The sequence below is a fragment of the Procambarus clarkii genome, chromosome 60, assembly GCF_040958095.1.
Source record: "Procambarus clarkii isolate CNS0578487 chromosome 60, FALCON_Pclarkii_2.0, whole genome shotgun sequence".
Classification (NCBI taxonomy): Eukaryota; Metazoa; Arthropoda; class Malacostraca; order Decapoda; family Cambaridae; genus Procambarus; species Procambarus clarkii.
In genome coordinates this window covers 22,744,402-22,763,389 of record NC_091209.1, presented here as the reverse complement: position 1 = coordinate 22,763,389, position 18,988 = coordinate 22,744,402, and the positions used below count along the sequence as shown (strand labels likewise).

At 49.6% G+C, this 18,988-nt stretch overlaps 1 protein-coding gene across 3 annotated transcripts in view; it reads right to left on the bottom strand.

Annotated features, from left to right (window-relative positions):
* The window catches only part of LOC123766698 (endoribonuclease LACTB2-like), a 37,853-nt gene extending 23,343 nt beyond the window's left edge, over positions 1–14,510 (bottom strand). Inside the window, exon 1 of one of the 3 annotated variants that reach the window (XM_045755974.2) lies at positions 14,066–14,510. In XM_045755974.2, the coding sequence (XP_045611930.1) occupies positions 14,066–14,496 (431 nt within the window). In that variant the 5' untranslated portion in view covers positions 14,497–14,510. The remainder of the gene's footprint in view (positions 1–14,065) is intronic. The other 2 variants (XM_069307701.1, XM_069307700.1) reach the window with 2 other exon arrangements.
* Positions 14,511–18,988: the final 4,478 nt, after the last annotated feature.

Genomic DNA, 18,988 nt, shown 5'->3' with positions numbered 1-18,988 from the left:
GTTATGTACTTATAATTTTGAACATGGCACATGATAGAACAATCATTGATGAACAATTCCATATCAAAATCATAACTATGCCATAACATAAATAATAAAATCATAACCATAACATAACTGCTCATATAAGTTGATTTCCGTAAGCCAATTGTATCAATCTCGATATAATTACCTGTATTCATAAAAAAACCAGCGTTGAATGTAATGAAACGCCATTTTCTGGGTGAGACCCGGAGGCTCCCCGGAGCTTTACCGGCTGATATGCTATTGTCAGACTTTGGCATCAGTTATGTGTATGGAGTTCTAGGGCCTACCGGGGACCACGAGCCAGAACCTGGCCCCCTCAGAGAGGCAAGGGGAGCAATGGCCTATAGAAACCCCCGTGTGGTTGGAAGCATTCTATGTCTGCCATCGACCGGGTCAAGCATCCAGAAAGGTAAGCATTCCAAAGCAAACCCCTATTCTGGTGAAAATTGCTACCTAAAGCCGAACTAGTGGATAGAACTCTTCAACAGAAAACAAGGAAACTAGTATGACGTCATACGTCACCGCGCCGCTGTCTGCGCAGCTTCCCCCTCCCCGGGAGGGAGAAGGGGGAGCCCCAGACCTCCCACGCCGGCTATCCACCCATCAGTTCTGAGGCTGGATGTCAAACACGCGAAAAACGCCGACCGGAGGGAGGGAGGGTTGCCGGGGAGCCTCCGGGTCTCACCCAGAAAATGGCGTTTCATTACATTTAACGCTGGTTTTCTGGGGGGAGCCCCGTCGGCTCCCCGGAGCTAACTACCCACAGAGGAAGGTCAAAGGGACAGAACCGGGAGGCGGACACCACGCACCCCCCAAGGAGGCGAGACAACCCGCAGCAAACGCCAACCCAAGGCGCCACAGCCCCAAAAATCCCGGGAACAACACGAGAACCACGAGCAGCAAGGCCCCTGCACGAACACCAAAAATCCATGCCCGAAAGACCGCAAGGCCACGTCGCCCAGACGGCAGCGAGAGCAGCGAAGCCACGAACGCCACAGGCATGAGGGAAGAACACAGGCAGCTTAGCCGCAAGAACACGGCTGACCACCCGGGACACTAACACCCGCGAACCGGGAAGAACAGAACCGGATCAACGCAAAACGCGCTCCGGACCCAAACGCCGTGGCACGCAAACAACAGCGGAGGGCCGCCACTGAACACAAAAACGACACACCCCCGGTCCGACCAACGAAGCACCAACAAACCCTGGACCCCTCCAGAATGCAGCAGCCCCACCCCGCGCCAGAAAAGATGGAGACTGCTGCCATCAAGCAACCAAAACGCTAAAACCGAAGGAGCAAGAAAACTCAGCGACTCGACCCCCAGAGGCAAAGGCCCAAAGGAAAGAGCCGACGAAAAAAAAACACCGGAACCGAAGGGGCACTACCAACCGAGGAGAAGACAGAGCACGATGACCAGAGACCAGGATGGTGCAAGCGGCGCACGAACAGGCCGGAGGTGAAACGACGCACAAGACAGCTGACTAACGGTGCAGAAGCAACACCAAGACCGAAAGCAAGCTGAAGCGGCTCCGCCCGCGCCGCACGAAAAGAGGCGACAGTATGTGGCAAGACGACGGCCCCCAACCCCCACCAGAAAACCAAGCAGAGAGTAAACCAAGCTAACAAGAGTAACCACCTAAGAAGGGACAGGAAAAGGAAGGACCGCCAAAATACCCCATACTGCCGCCAAGAGAAGCACGCAGGTGGGACACCTACCACGAAGCCACCCGACCACCAACCGGAGGCGAGACAGCGAGGCAGAACATAAGCAGCCCCGACAAGGCCCCTCCGAGCCCAGGAAAAAGGCGGAGCCGCGGGAAGATCTCGGGCGCGACCACCGAAACCCAGGCAGCACAAGGAGATGGAACGTCTGCCGAACAGAAAAACTCCTCAAAGCATGCAAGCCCGCCAGGAGTTCAGAAACGACGGGTCCGACGCGAGACATCGCAAGACCCCAAAAAAAAAAACCGGCAGGGCAAGCTAGGAAACCAAAGAAGGCGGAAGGGTCGCCGCCAGAACAGTACCTGAACCAAGGGGTACAAACAACTGCAATAGACTGAGACAAAGAAGCACATCACAGGACACAGGCTGACCAACGCCTAAGAACACACGCAGAACATCCCTGTTGCAGAGGAGGCAGGAAGAAAGAGCAGAAGCACAAAAACCCCAGAACAACCAGGGGTGGACAATCAGGCAGGGACAGAAAAAACCCCAGCAATCCCCAGGCACAAAACGGCAGCAAAGTGCCACTCCACAACCGGACACAGGAACAAGGACACGCCACCGTGAAACACGGTACCAATGCACATGTGCAGCAGCAGCAACAGGCACCACTGCAACATGCAACATGTAAATAGCAACTCCCTTCTGCAAAGGCAGAGAACTGAGCAGGCAGACCCCAGACAGGGCCAACGGAGACACGACAAAACCCTGCAGGCCCAGAAACCTGCACCAGGCGACCGACGGCGGAGAAACCCCGCTCGATACCTGCTGGATGAGGTACTGGGAGCTCTTTTACACCTGAAGCCTGGCCCAAGGCCAGGCTAGACCGGCCAGAGGGTGGCCCACCAGGCAGCTGCTAGGAGCAGTCCACCGGCCCACATACCCCCACAACCAGGACGGGCCGGAACTGCCATACGAAAACAGGCTAGTGCGCCCTGGAAGTCCACGGACGAACCAGCAAGAAGGCTTATGCTCGCAAGTAGGTCGTGTAACAAGCACAGACCTCTGATGGTAATACAGTGTTCCCCAAATGTGCCAATAGCACCACTGCACTCCACTGGTACTATCCCGCAAGTTCTACCAGATAGGCAGGACCCAAGAGCCAGAGCTCAAATCCTGCAAGCACAGTCAGGAGCCTTACCAGGTGAGTACAGAACCAACCCTACAACCCCCACACCACACAACATTAAAAAAGGAGGGTCCCCTGAATGACTCCAGCATGGGTTGGACATGCACATGAGGGGGACAGGAAGGGTTGAAAAAAGGGACCGTCACTGGTGTGCGAACGGTCTCAGTCGTACAAAAATATACCTAAATAAAGACAGGTATATAAACAACACCGCATCCAGCGCCCGGCCAAAAGACGCCAGACCGCAGAAACTCACCTGACGAATGGTGGCACGAAGTTGACACGACTCAACCGTGCCCAGAAGAACCTGGGAGCACCGCCAGGTGAAGACGCCAGAGCCGGACCCGCAGGAGAGCAAGGAGAGGCGAAGGAGGCGGTCCACACCCATGACACAGGGAAAACTGCGGTGTCCTCCCCACAACTGGGAACCAGGACACCCCCGGCGCAAAGGGGCACATACCGCAGCCAGGGAGAAGAACGAGAGGCGAAGCACTGTAGCAAAAAAGGGCGCAAAACACCAGCACTGAAACACCGCCCAGACCAAAACAAACTCCACGGCGCATGCGCATAACACGCTGGCCGAACCGCACACTCTCCCTGCGGGAAGGCGCCAGCCAGGACTACTGCACGAGAAAAGTAGCTGAAAAAGGAAGCAGGAACAATAAAACCGGCCAAAGAAGCAAAGAGCCCAAAAAGGAACCCAACCGGGCGACAAGCAGCCCAACCGGGCGACAAGCAGCCCAACCGGGCGACAAGCAGCCCAACCGGGCGACAAGCAGCCCAACCGGGCGACAAGCAGCCCAACCGGGCGACAAGCAGCCCAACCGGGCGACAAGCAGCCCAACCGGGCGACAAGCAGCCCAACAGGGCGACAAGCAGCCCAACAGGGCGACAAGCAGCCCAACAGGGCGACAAGCAGCCCAACAGGGCGACAAGCAGCCCAACAGGGCGACAAGCAGCCCAACAGGGCGACAAGCAGCCCAACAGGGCGACAAGCAGCCCAACAGGGCGACAAGCAGCCCAACAGGGCGACAAGCAGCCCAACAGGGCGACAAGCAGCCCAACAGGGCGACAAGCAGCCCAACAGGGCGACAAGCAGCCCAACAGGGCGACAAGCAGCCCAACAGGGCGACAAGCAGCCCAACAGGGCGACAAGCAGCCCAACAGGGCGACTAGCAGCCCAACAGGGCGACAAGCAGCCCAACAGGGCGACAAGCAGCCCAACAGGGCGACAAGCAGCCCAACAGGGCGACAAGCAGCCCAACAGGGCGACAAGCAGCCCAACAGGGCGACAAGCAGCCCAACAGGGCGACAAGCAGCCCAACAGGGCGACAAGCAGCCCAACAGGGCGACAAGCAGCCCAACAGGGCGACAAGCAGCCCAACAGGGCGACAAGTAGCCCAACAGGGCGACAAGTAGCCCAACAGGGCGACAAGTAGCCCAACAGGGCGACAAGTAGCCCAACAGGGCGACACGTAGCCCAACAGGGCGACAAGGACGAGGAGCCGACAGACGTTCCAATAATGCGGGAAGTAGCGAAAAACCTTCCCGTACCCTCGAGAACACAGAAGCCAACACTAGTCCCGAAGGCACACGAAGGCGCAGGCGCACTAGAGATCAGAAGTCACGCAGAACCCCATTGAACGGGGAAACATGACGAAAACACCGTCCCAAAAAGGGGTGGGAGGAAACATCCACCCACAGGACGGAACCAACCGACTCAAAGGCCAAGGAACCGAGCCCGGGGAGAGGCCGACGCCCAACAGCACGTACGGCGAGTGGGGAGGAAAAACCCCACTCCGCGTAACCACAAGCCCCGCCTAGAGGGGGATAAAAAACCCCACGGGGTCCAACGGGGCCAAGGCCCCCCAAGTCAGCCCCTTCCCAGCCCGGGGACCTACACGATAGGCCCCGGGGCCGAGCCGTTCCCCCAAAGCCCCGGCCGTACCAGAAAACCGGGGCAGCCGTGAAAACACTAATGAAGGGAGCCCACTGGCAGACTCGTACAACACGGCTGGAGGAACAGGCTCAAATGCCCCCCTCACTACCCCGGAAGGGGAATTCCCCGAGACTGCCTGAGTCTCAACACCATCAAAAAACCCCACCCCGAACCTACAGACGTTAAGGAACCAGATGCAGGCAGGAAGGGTGATCCAGGGGAAAGACAAGGGGGGGTGGATGGAACCGAAGCAACCAACACCCCCAAGTCCCAAAACGAACTACAACGGGGCAGCCCCGGGGCTCCCGGGGAGGAAACCACGAGAACGTTGCCACCACCAAGGCTCAAGTGAAACGCCCCTGCTGCCCGCACCCGCTTTGTTAGCACAACTGGGTAACCGAGCCACAACGAGCAACCAAACTCGCAGGACTCCGGGTCGAAGGTGTCACCGACCCCACAGGCAGCAGACGGAGGCAAAACAGAGAGTCACCCAGAGACAAAGGGTGAGAGCGACCCTCAAACTCGCTGGAAGCGAGGGGGGGACTCTGGGGTCACATCCATCGGACCCACGCGCCCCCAGGGGTTTCCCAGGGTCCCGAGCATTTACTATAAGAGGACTCGCGCTCAGGTAATCCCAGGCAGGGTACTGCTAACCGGCACCCAAAGCTACCAAACAACTTTCTAAGAGCTGAACCCCCGGGACGTGTACACTCACGGGGACCTAGCAGGGGTACCACCAGAAAATACTCATAACACAAGGGACACAAGGGGCAAGAACGAAGGCAGACCCCCACCAGGTAGTGTTATGATCTCAGCCTGCAGGAGAAACGAGTCTCCCTCCTTGAGAGTTATTCGTCAAGCCTGACCTGATTAGAAGGTCTAGCAAGTATTGAGGTGATAACGCATATGTAAAATAGTTGGTTGGATATGTGTAACAGTTTAAGATTATGGGCAGTAAGTAAGGAAATAGATAAATGACTGGCTAGGAGATGTGGACATTTTGCTGGAGGCGTGAGGCTCGCTTCCGGAGGACCTTGACCTCACTTGAGTGCCAGACATCGCAGGGGGAAGCCGCGCTCCGTTTGAGCTCCCGCCAGAAGGGAACCCCTAGTGATATATCTCGAAGAGAAGAGAAGTGTGCGGACGTACCAGCTGTGGAATCGAGCTGGGAACGTTGTGGTCTCAAGTCCTGGTCGACGAGCAGATATTAAATCGCCCAGAAGCATTATTGTGGGCCGTGGGAGCGCCCTGACCAGACGCCGTCAGAGGGAAAGCGCCCTCGACCAGCCGATCTGTGGTAAGCACGATATGCGCCAGTTCATAGTGATCGCTTGTAGTTTGGTCGTGTGCCCAGCGACAGTAGCAATGTTTATTTATAAGTTAGACATGTTTTAATAAGGCAGAAGGCCTGAAATAGGGGAGTGAAGAGGGAGGAGCACGGAGCGACGTCCGTCCGCCCTGAGCGCTGGCGGACGACTGAGGGAGCCCGGCTCCGGATGGAGGAAGACCCTCCCAGCGAGTGAGGACCTCCGCCAGGCGAGGTGGAGTATGGACCCGCCCAAAACGGGGGAGTCCACTCTCACTGTATGTAGAGGACAGATAGAGGTTTGAGGCAAGCATAATGTGTGGTTATTTTTGTTTATGTGTTAAAGGGGAACATTTTATTGGAGTGTCGATGGGTTGCAGGTTTGTTCTTTGGGGAAGAAGTTGCTGAGAACTTCGAAGCCAGCAGATGAAGTAGCTGATGAGACTCCAAGGTAGTGGAGCAGAGGACCTCGAGCTGTGAGGAGAAGCAGCAGTGAAGAGGAGTGTCACGTGCTTCTGTAGAGGTGGTGTAGCAGCCAAGAGAGCTGTGGAAGAACCTAACAGAAGGGTGAAGCACCATAGTTGCACAAGGAAACTTCATGATAGCAGCCTGGAGGAGCTGCAGAGGATCCTGGTAGTGAAGCCCGGAAGAACCTAAGGATATTAGGGTTGTGAACTTCCAGAGGTGGAAGGGGGGAAGTTCTGGTGGATTACTTATAGGGAGTTGATAGTGTTTGGTTGTCAGTAGCGTGCAAGACGCAGTGAGAGGTGAGTGACTGTTGGCATCCTTATGTCAAGGAGTTTTTTTATATTGAAGTATCAATGAACATTTATACTGGTATATGTTATTGCATTCAAATGCTGGTTTTCTATATATATATGTTATCTTGTTGAGGGTGCAACAGTGTGTAGGCTTGACCAACTTGAGGGGGTTAATAGTATCAGGTGGTGAACCAGGAGATAGGATACCACTTGATAAGCTGATAATAGAGTTCTGATGGTATTGGAGTGCAACCTGATTGTGATATTATAGAGTATAGGATTCATTATTATTATATGTGTGTATGTATCGTGTATGTGCTTTGTTCAGTAAATGTGTCACAATTTGCTGGTGTTTGCCCTTGTCCTAGTGAGGCTTCCCAGGAAGTAGTGAAGAAGGAGAGAGAGAGAGAGAAAGAGCCAAGAACCACTGCTGTGGACAGGGTAAGAGGTAATACTAGTAAGTCCTAGGGGATTGAGGAGATCATATCTCATAAGGAGAGAGTGGGGAGTCACAGCGGCTCGAGTGGGTGTGTGCACGTGACAACGAGGCTAAGTGTTGGAGCCGCATCCCCTAAACGTGTGACGTTGAGCCCCTCTCCGAGAGCCAGAAGCGCCAAGGGTGATCTCCTAGTATAAGCACTCTGCCGAGTTGTGGGTTGGGTTGTCCATAGAGAAGGATCGACGACGACAACACCAACCAACCCACAGTCTATAATAAATTGGGGGCCTGTGTCCGGGAGAGTGAACTGACACACCCACACCCTGTCCAAGAGTGGATTTGTACACCCTTGCTGAAATAAACTGTGTGACCGCAGGTGTATACTCTCTCTCTTGGGAAGACTCACAGGACAAGATGGATAAGGTGCAAGCGTTTGTGGAGTCAGGCAAGCCTGAGGATTTAGAAGGTTGCACGAGGGATCAATTGAAACAGATAGCAGAAAAATGTGGCATTAGGTTGAAAGCATCTAAAGTAGCTGGGATGAAGGATGAGATCCTGAGGCAGTTGAGAGCCAGAAGTGAAGCGGCAGAACAAGGAGCCCAAAAAGGAGCTGAAAGTGGAAAGGAAGATGATGGGCAGGATGAAGTGAGATCCCAGGGATCGAGTAGGAGCAGCAAGAGTAGCCGCAGTAGCAGGAGTAGCCGGAATAGGAGCTTGGAGAGATTCCAGTTAGAGCTCCAGATGCAGCGTGAGGACAAGGAGAGACAGTTCCAGCTGGAAAAGATGAAATTAGAACTCCAGATGAAAAATGAAGCCGAGAAGGAAAAAGAGAAAACCAGGCTGGAAGTAGAAAAAGAGAAAACCAGGTTGGAAGTAGAAAAAGAGAATTGTATAGAGGTGAGAGATGTGGGAAGAGGATGATGATGCAAGCATGGATGAATAGTAGAAAGCCGAGGACTCGATGGAAGTCGAACAGGATGAGGTCTCGGATAAATGAGGAGACGAAAGGGAGAATCGTTGGTGAAGACGAGGAAGTGAAGTATGATGGCAGGAGACGAAAGTATAATGGCAGTAGATGGAAGAGTGAAGACGACAGAGGAGGTACAGACAGTAGATGTCTGACTCTGGACGTGAAGAGAAGACGAGGAAACGGAGGGTGGAGACAGTAAGTAGAGTGGAACGATGGAGTGCAGGCGTCCAAGGAGGACAGCCTAGCTAAGAGGTGTCAGAGAGGTCAGATCATTTGTGAGAAGAACATGTTCCTGGAGAGAGGTGAGCCAGATGTTGCAAGGAGCAACGAACTAATTGTAGACTCCTAAGAGAGTATATCGGGTGAAGAACGAGACAGTGTGGTGGCGGATGTATTATCCCGAGCTTTGCCACTGGAATAACTCTCAAAAATAAGGGGAGGGGAGTGTTATGATCTCAGCCTGCAGGAGAAACGAGTCTCCCTCCTTGAGAGTTATTCGTCAAGCCTGACCTGATTAGAAGGTCTAGCAAGTATTGAGGTGATAACGCATATGTAAAATAGTTGGTTGGATATGTGTAACAGTTTAAGATTATGGGCAGTAAGTAAGGAAATAGATAAATGACTGGCTAGGAGATGTGGACATTTTGCTGGAGGCGTGAGGCTCGCTTCCGGAGGACCTTGACCTCACTTGAGTGCCAGACATCGCAGGGGGAAGCCGCGCTCCGTTTGAGCTCCCGCCAGAAGGGAACCCCTAGTGATATATCTCGAAGAGAAGAGAAGTGTGCGGACGTACCAGCTGTGGAATCGAGCTGGGAACGTTGTGGTCTCAAGTCCTGGTCGACGAGCAGATATTAAATCGCCCAGAAGCATTATTGTGGGCCGTGGGAGCGCCCTGACCAGACGCCGTCAGAGGGAAAGCGCCCTCGACCAGCCGATCTGTGGTAAGCACGATATGCGCCAGTTCATAGTGATCGCTTGTAGTTTGGTCGTGTGCCCAGCGACAGTAGCAATGTTTATTTATAAGTTAGACATGTTTTAATAAGGCAGAAGGCCTGAAATAGGGGAGTGAAGAGGGAGGAGCACGGAGCGACGTCCGTCCGCCCTGAGCGCTGGCGGACGACTGAGGGAGCCCGGCTCCGGATGGAGGAAGACCCTCCCAGCGAGTGAGGACCTCCGCCAGGCGAGGTGGAGTATGGACCCGCCCAAAACGGGGGAGTCCACTCTCACTGTATGTAGAGGACAGATAGAGGTTTGAGGCAAGCATAATGTGTGGTTATTTTTGTTTATGTGTTAAAGGGGAACATTTTATTGGAGTGTCGATGGGTTGCAGGTTTGTTCTTTGGGGAAGAAGTTGCTGAGAACTTCGAAGCCAGCAGATGAAGTAGCTGATGAGACTCCAAGGTAGTGGAGCAGAGGACCTCGAGCTGTGAGGAGAAGCAGCAGTGAAGAGGAGTGTCACGTGCTTCTGTAGAGGTGGTGTAGCAGCCAAGAGAGCTGTGGAAGAACCTAACAGAAGGGTGAAGCACCATAGTTGCACAAGGAAACTTCATGATAGCAGCCTGGAGGAGCTGCAGAGGATCCTGGTAGTGAAGCCCGGAAGAACCTAAGGATATTAGGGTTGTGAACTTCCAGAGGTGGAAGGGGGGAAGTTCTGGTGGATTACTTATAGGGAGTTGATAGTGTTTGGTTGTCAGTAGCGTGCAAGACGCAGTGAGAGGTGAGTGACTGTTGGCATCCTTATGTCAAGGAGTTTTTTTATATTGAAGTATCAATGAACATTTATACTGGTATATGTTATTGCATTCAAATGCTGGTTTTCTATATATATATGTTATCTTGTTGAGGGTGCAACAGTGTGTAGGCTTGACCAACTTGAGGGGGTTAATAGTATCAGGTGGTGAACCAGGAGATAGGATACCACTTGATAAGCTGATAATAGAGTTCTGATGGTATTGGAGTGCAACCTGATTGTGATATTATAGAGTATAGGATTCATTATTATTATATGTGTGTATGTATCGTGTATGTGCTTTGTTCAGTAAATGTGTCACAATTTGCTGGTGTTTGCCCTTGTCCTAGTGAGGCTTCCCAGGAAGTAGTGAAGAAGGAGAGAGAGAGAGAGAAAGAGCCAAGAACCACTGCTGTGGACAGGGTAAGAGGTAATACTAGTAAGTCCTAGGGGATTGAGGAGATCATATCTCATAAGGAGAGAGTGGGGAGTCACAGCGGCTCGAGTGGGTGTGTGCACGTGACAACGAGGCTAAGTGTTGGAGCCGCATCCCCTAAACGTGTGACGTTGAGCCCCTCTCCAAGAGCCAGAAGCGCCAAGGGTGATCTCCTAGTATAAGCACTCTGCCGAGTTGTGGGTTGGGTTGTCCATAGAGAAGGATCGACGACGACAACACCAACCAACCCACAGTCTATAATAGTAGATAAACAAAAAGAAAAAGAAAACCCCACAAGAGGACAGCGTACCCAAGCAGAACAGAGCCGGCCGCTATGATTGGTAAAGACAAGCTGCACAGTACCCTGCGCCCCACCAGTGCAAAAACTGCCCCTTACTCTAAGGCGAACAAGGGAGACAGAACACCCGAGCACACAAAGAGCGGCCGAAAACCAAGCAGTAAACGGCCAAGCAGGGGCAGGACCCAAGGAACTTGTGGAAGGTGGCCCCAAGCCCCAAGGGCAGTACTTACAGGGCTCCTAGGGAAGGGAACCCCAGGCGCATGCAGCCCGAGTACTGAAGAATCACTCCCGGCTCACGCACCACCTAGAAAACAGACACCACACTCTAGGTACAGTGCTGAAACAACCACTGGAGCTGGAGCACATAACCGTTGCCTATAGCATCAGCCGAAGAACTGATGGGTGGATAGCCGGCGTGGGAGGTCTGGGGCTCCCCCTTCCCCCTCCCGGGGAGGGGGGAGCTGCGCAGACAGCGGCGCGGTGACGTATGACGTCATACTAGTTTCCTTGTTTTCTGTCGAGTTCTATCCACTAGTTCGGCTTTAGGTAGCAATTTTCACCAGAATAGGGGTTTGTTTTGGAATGCTTACCTTTCTGGATGCTTGACCCGGTCGATGGCAGACATAGAATGCTTCCAACCACACGGGGGTTTCTATAGGCCATTGCTCCTCATGCCTCTCTGAGGGGGCCAGGTTCTGGCTCGTGGTCCCCGGTAGGCCCTAGAACTCCATACACATGACTGATGCCAAAGTCTGACATTAGCATATCAGCCGGTAAAGCTCCGGGGAGCCGACGAGGCTCCCCCCAGAAAATCATTTATTATTATAAATTTTTCATTTTCCCTATGGCATTTGATGGAACAATCACTTGGAAACAATTTGGTATATAAATGCTACATATATGAACATTATTGAATCCAATCAAGCGAAATCTCCTAATTTTCACAACAAACTGACGAGAGGAGGGAACGGTTGGCGGGCTGCCGGTGGTTGGGTGCTGGAGGGGGTGGGGGTGTGGGTTGTAGCATGTTGGCAGTAGAGGGGGGGGATGGCAACCAGACTAGGAGGCCTTGGGCAAGATCAAGCCTCGGGCTGGGCCAGATCACGCTTCGGGAGAGACCAGGCTTCGAGCCAGACCAGGCCAGATAAGTCCTCAGACCAGGCCAGACTAGGCCAGATAAGGCCTCATATAACACCTCCAGATTGATACTCCCCCTTCTCACCTAAAACCCCAGCTTAACACTGCTTATCAAGCTCACTTTGACCCTCATTGAACTTATCCGCTCTAATGTTAAACTGAATTATTAAATGGGGGAAATACAACTGGGTTGTTATGATTCTAATATTAATAAAAACTTAAGTTTACACTGTCACCACCTTCTGAAACCTGAATGTGCCTGCATTACTGATCTCCTAGGAAGGACAGAAACCAATAATCATAAACTCGAATGGTGTATTACATCTCGGACATTAACACTGGGGATAATTTATAAAAATTCTTTTCTTTACCAATTGAGGATCAGGGGATGTCTTTTAATTATCATTAAATGAAGAAAAACACAGGGAACTTCCAGAAGTAGCATGAAAATGAGAAATCTAATGGCTCAGACTAAATTTTTAAGGGGAATTGAGCTAATACTCAAAATAATCAATAATGAAACTTTATTTAATCAACGACACAAAATAATATCCTAACTCTTAATACATCCTATGAGGCAAAGGAGTGCAATTAGCTGACACACCCAACCAAGGGAACAAATTACCTTTCACTGCAATTACCAGCCAGATGTTGACGGCTTCTCCCAGGTCCCCTGGAACAGTCCCAAGTCACCTCTCAAGACACACTAAACTAAGATTTGCTCACAAGCTTACCAGTGGAGATAGCTCCTCCCACAACTAGTTTCCTAGGCCCAATAAACCCGCCTCTCCAAATCTAGAGCCAATGACTCTATTCAAATACCTCACCTGAGACTCTCCCATAACCAAAATTCGCTTACGTACTTCCTTTACTTTGTGAGCACCTTGATTGACCTGCGTTCCCTTCATTGCCTTGCCTTTCGAGCGAACTGCAATCTCCCTACAGCACTCGTCTTCCAACATGGCGAATGAATTGGAGGTCTTTTGGACAGCAGTAGGCGGGTTGTCAGCCTTCTTAAGACCCCTATCCTTAGGGACATTCCAAGACAAAGACTTTCTAATGCTGCTCTCCTCATTAGCTTCCTCCTGATGTTGTTCCATGTGTCTTAGCTCTGCCATCTGTTTTAGCTCCTCATTAGTTCATACTTAGTTCAACACAAGGCAAAGTTAGAGAAGATTCATAGGTATGCCACCAGACTAGTCCCAGAACTGAGAGGCATGAGTTAAGAGGAAAGGCTATGGGAGGGGGAGGGGAGCTGTCAGGGGGGAAAGCGCCAAGACAGAAAAGGAGCTAAACCTTACAGTCATGGAAGATATAAGAATAATAAGTGGATACATGATCACCACTTACAAAATTCTCAGAGGAATTGACAGGGTAGACAAAGACAAACTATTTAGCATGGGTGAAACAAGAACAAGGAGACACAGATGGAAACTGAGTACCCACATGAGCGACAGAGACATTTCAAAGACGTTTTTCAGTATCAAGATAGTTAACAAATGGAATGCATTAGGCAGTGATGTGGTGGAGGCTGACTCCATGCACAGTTTCAAATGTTGATATGATAAAGCCCAATAGGGTCAGGAATCTGTACACCAGTTGATCGACAGTTGAGAGGCGGGACCAAAGAGCGACAGCTCAATCTCCGCAAGCACAACTAGTCGAGTACTAGGTGAGTACGGCAGTAAAGAACCTCACGGTGAGAGCAACCTCATCGCAACAGCTGTCTCACAACTACCACCAAAAAAACACTGTAGCGAGTAGATTATCCCAATAATATACTCGCTCCAAATGCTTTGTTAATATTCCTGTCAACCTTTGGAGATGAATGAGGTGAGGCGTTGCCCGGGCATATAAGCAGCAGAATAGCAAACATTAACCAGAGTCTACTTTCAAGTGTGGTCTAGAGCAGACACTTGCGAGATACTGTACCGACGCTCAGTGCGCCCAACTCACACCAAAGTATCACCTGTGTACTTCTGTATATTCGACCAAATATATATATAGTATCTTAGTGTCTGTGTTTATTTGTCACCATACTTTACGTAACAATAGAACCGTTACAACACCTTACACCAATCACAACCTAAGACAATCACATAAACACACAACCTAATAACAATCTGACAATAACCATACAACTCCATAACAGTGTCGCAAGACTTACCTCTTACCAGTCCCAATCAGGTAGGTATTTGTGCCCTGTAGAGTCATAGGCCCCGGGTTGCAGCCTAGGATGCGAGTGATACGAGGGGTGATTGACGTTATCTTGGCAACAAACGCCGCCATTCTCGATATATGGTAGCTGACAGTGATGGGCAGTTGCTGGTTCTTTGCTAAATGTGCAGTGAACTTATGTAAGACTGGGAATTGGGTCCTTAATGGACGTGCAGTTTGTATGAAGGGTTTATCTTCTCGATGACTGCACGAGTACGAATGTTGAGAATCAAACTTTAAAATGTTTATCGTTCTTTGCTGTAGAGGAGCGGCGACTAAAAAGCGGTGTGTGTTAGAGGTAGACCGTAGGGCGGAATGTTGTTCACTCCAGGTAGACGAGGGACATAATGTTGATGGCATCAGCTGATCGCTGGTGCTCATGCGACCAGGCGGTTGTTGTCCGTTCTTCGGCTGCCACTCTAAATTACAGAGCACGGATCCCCACACACATTTCCACCATTTCTGGTAGAAAACTTGTATGTTTCGAATATAAATATAACTGCTCACTATTAAAATCACAATATAATGCTATTAACAGTTAAAAATCTGCCCGAAACGCTGCGCGTACTAGTGGCTTTACAAGATTGTAAATACTATGTTATGTATTCTCTAACTCAAGGTACCTTATTGTATATAAATAAATAAATAAATAAATACATAAAATCTTCTACTTAACAGGCATATAGTTATTAAATGACGTTTAGTGATGTGATAGACACAAGGCACTTGTGTTAATCCATACCACTGAATTGTAAATCAATCCTTCTGAAGATGTCTACCTCTAACACACGCCGCTTTTTAGTCGCCACTCCTCTACAGCAAAGAACAATAAACATTTCACACCTTGTCATTGTCAACCCTTGACGCGTCTCCCAACCCGTGCAGTCATCGAGAGGATAAACCCTTCATGCAAACTGCACGTACCATCAAGAAGGACCCAATTCCCAGTCCTACTTCGAAAAATTCAACATACTAAGTCCTTGTCAGTTTGGCTTCTGCTCCCAAAAAGAGTACCAACGATGCAATTATTAGTCTGCCTGATATAATCTACTCAGCCCTTGACAAAAAATGAGTTTCTGACTGGACTCTTCATTAACCTGAGAAAGTCCTTTGAAACCGGTCCGTAGAATTACCCAAACCCTGCTAGCATTGCGGAAGTAATGAAGAAATGAATCTGCTTGGAAAGAGATAAATTTCTGTATAAAGGAAATACGCCCGCCGCCCCATCTTGGGTCAGCTGTGCGCGCGAGGCAGGTATAAGACGTCTGACTCCGATTGATCGATTCCATCATTTGGTCACCACTTGGTCCGGGAGACATCTCCCGTCACGCAGGGTGCAGTTGCGCCTCCACAGATCTCATCTTTTGATACTGGTAATGGCTCGAAAGAGCCACCACTTACGGGCTATTCATGCCCGTGCCACCTCTTGGGTGGCTTAATCTTCATCAATCATCAATCTACTCATCCACGGGAGACATTTCCCGTCACGCAGGGTGCAGTCGCACCTCCACAGGTCTCCAGTATCATCTATTGATACTGGAAATGGCTCAAAAGGGCCACCACTTATGGGCTATTCATGCCCAAGCCACCTTTTGGGTGGCTTAATCTTCTTTCTCTCTCTACTCATCACACCATTTGGTCCGGGAGACATCTCCCGTCACGCAGGGTGCAGTTGCGCCTCCACAGATCTCCAGTATCATCTTTTGATACTGGTAATGGCTCGAAAGGGCCACCACTTACGGGCTATTCATGCCCGTGCCACCTCTTGGGTGGCTTAATCTTCATCAATCAATCTTGATTGATTGACTATCTGGTCACCATTTGGTCCGGGAGACATCTCCCGTCACGCAGGGTGCAGTCGCACCTCCACAGATCTCCAGTATCAGCTCTTGATACTGGTAATGGCTCAAAAGGGCCACCACTTACGGGCTATTCATACCCGTGCCACCTTTTGGGTGGCTTAATCTTCATCAATCAATCAATCTTGATTGATTGATTGATTGATGAAGATTAAGCCACCCAAAAGGTGGCACGGGCATGAATAGCCCGTAAGTGGTGGCCCTTTTGAGCCATTACCAGTATCAAGAGCTGATACTGGAGATCTGTGGAGGTGCGAATGCACCCTGCATGACGGGAGATGTCTCCCTTGTGAATGTGTTAAGATGAAGATGACGCCACCCAAAAGGTGGCACGGGCATAAATAGCCCGTAAGTGGTGGCCATTTTAAGCCATTACCAGTATCAAGAGCTAATACGGAAGATCTGTGGAGGTGCGAATGCACCCTGCATGACGGGAGATGTCTCCCTTGTGAATGTGTTAAGATGAAGATGAAGCCACCCAAAAGGTGGCACGGGCATGAATAGCTCGTAAGTGGTGGCCCTTTTGAGCCATCACCAGTATCAATAGATGATACTGGAGATCTGTGGAGGTGCGACTGCACCCAGCGTGACGGGAGATGTCTCCCGTAGGTCTGACTCCGATTGATTGATTGATAAAGATTAAGCCACCCAAAAGGTGGCACGGGCATGAATAGCCCGTAAGTGGTGGCCCTTTTAAGCCATTACCAGTATCAAGAGCTGATACTGGAGATCTGTGGAGGTGCGAATGCACCCTGCATGACGGGAGATGTCTCCCTTGTGAATGTGTTAAGATGAAGATGAAGCCACCCAAAATGTGGCACGGGCATAAATAGCCCGTAAGTGGTGGCCCTTTTAAGCCATTACCAGTATCAAGAGCTGATACTGAAGATCTGTGGAGGTGCGAATGCACCCTGCATGACGGGAGATGTCTCCCTTATGAATGTGTTAAGATGAAGATGAAGCAACCCAAAAGGTGGCACGGGCATAAATAGCCTGTAAGTGGTGGCCATTTTAAGCCATTACCAGTATCAGGAGCTGATACTGGAGATCTGTGGAGGTGCGAATGCACCCTGCATGACGGGAGATGTCTCCCTTGTGAATGTGTTAAGATGAAGATGAAGCCACCCAAAAGGTGGCACAGGCATGAATAGCTCGTAAGTGGTGGCCCTTTTGAGCCATCACCAGTATCAATAGATGATACTGGAGATCTGTGGAGGTGCGACTGCACCCTGCGTGACGGGAGATGTCTCCCGGACCAAATGGTGACCAGATGGTGGTCTGACTCCGCTCTCATCCACAATTTATACCACTTACGGGCTATTCATGCCCGTGCCACCTTTTGGGGTGGCTTAATCTTCATCAATCAATCTCATCCACAGGGAGACATCTCCCGTCACGCAGGGTGCAGTCGCACCTCCACAGATCTCCAGTAAGTATCACTATTGATACTGGAAATGGCTCAAAAGGGGCCACCACTTATAGGCTATTCATGCCCAAGCCACCTTTTGGGTGGCTTAATCTTCTCTTCTCTCTCTCTCTCTCTCTCTCTCTCTCTCTCTCTCTCTCTCTCTCTCTCTCTCTCTCTCTCTCTCTCTCTCTCTCTCTCTCTCTCTCTCTCTCTCTCTCTCTCTCTCTCTCTCTCTCTCTCTCTCTCTCTCTCTCTCTCTCTCTCTCTCTCTCTCTCTCTCTCTCTCTCTCTCTCTCTCTCTCTCTCTCTCTCTCTCTCATCCACAGGTCTTCACTATCACCTATTGGGACTGGTAATGGCTCCAAAGGGCCTCCATTTATGGGCTATTCATGCCGTGCCATTTTTTGGGTGGCTTAATCTTGATCAATCTCCTAGGGTAATTTCAGCTGAGGGGTCCATAGAATTACCCAAATCGACCCAAATCGGCCCAAAAGTACACAAATCCTAATAGCATTACGTAAGTAATGAAGAAATATGGTATATTTACTTACTATAATATTAGTGCTACACGTAGAACATGATCAAATCTATTTTTACTCTGAAATAATATAATTTCATAACGAAATTAGACGGAAATGTGTGAGATGTGACGCCATAGGAAGTCGACGGTCCAAGCGACAATTTTGTGGAGCGACTTATCCAAGATATATGGTCGCCTGGAGATGGTTTGCTGCCATATCAGCCTCCTGTACACAGTGATCCAGTCGTCGCATTTCATAGCTCAAATTGTCGCAAATTTAATTGGTGATATTAACAAGTAGAATGTGTATTTATAATAATATTTTTCATAAAAAGCCACAAAATATTTAATATTTATTAAAAAAAAGTGTCTGGAAGTTAAATTAATTCCACATGACAATAAATTTCTTATATAGATACAGCGTTATTCGTTGGTATGCGTTCGCTATTTAAACTACTCATGTCCTTTTCGTTCATAGAACACCGAACCCTACACGCTCTCTGATATATTGCTTAATTAACAAATATTCACAAATAAAGATTATATTTGTATATGTTATCAGAAAGGCAGAGATAAAATAGTTTGTATTAATGCATCACAGAGATTATACCTTATTAGAGAGGAAAAATATTCATATTTTAAACAAGGCTTCTTGGCCGACGCTCTCCCTTTCGATGGGAACTACGATCTTTTGAAGATCAATGTTAATTGAATCTAGATATTGTAAAAAACGAAGTTTTTTATGTCATCAGAAAGACATATAAGCTGCATGTTAATACTTTGGTATAAATATAACTAAAGTGAAAGTGAAGATATATGCCTTTTTATAGTTACTTGATGGCTCGCTCAGGGAGTGTGAAGGCCTGCACACAAACCAATCAATTTTATAATTAATGTACATATATGTAAAGTAACGTCAAAGGTCTTTATTTCAGAATAAAGACAGATGTAGACGATAATGAAAATACATTTCAAGGAAAACATATCTTAAATTAAAGCAAAGATATGGTCAAATAAATAGCCAATACCATACCATCGCCAGTGTCCGGACACATGAATAGTCGCATTAGGTGAAAGGAAATGTAC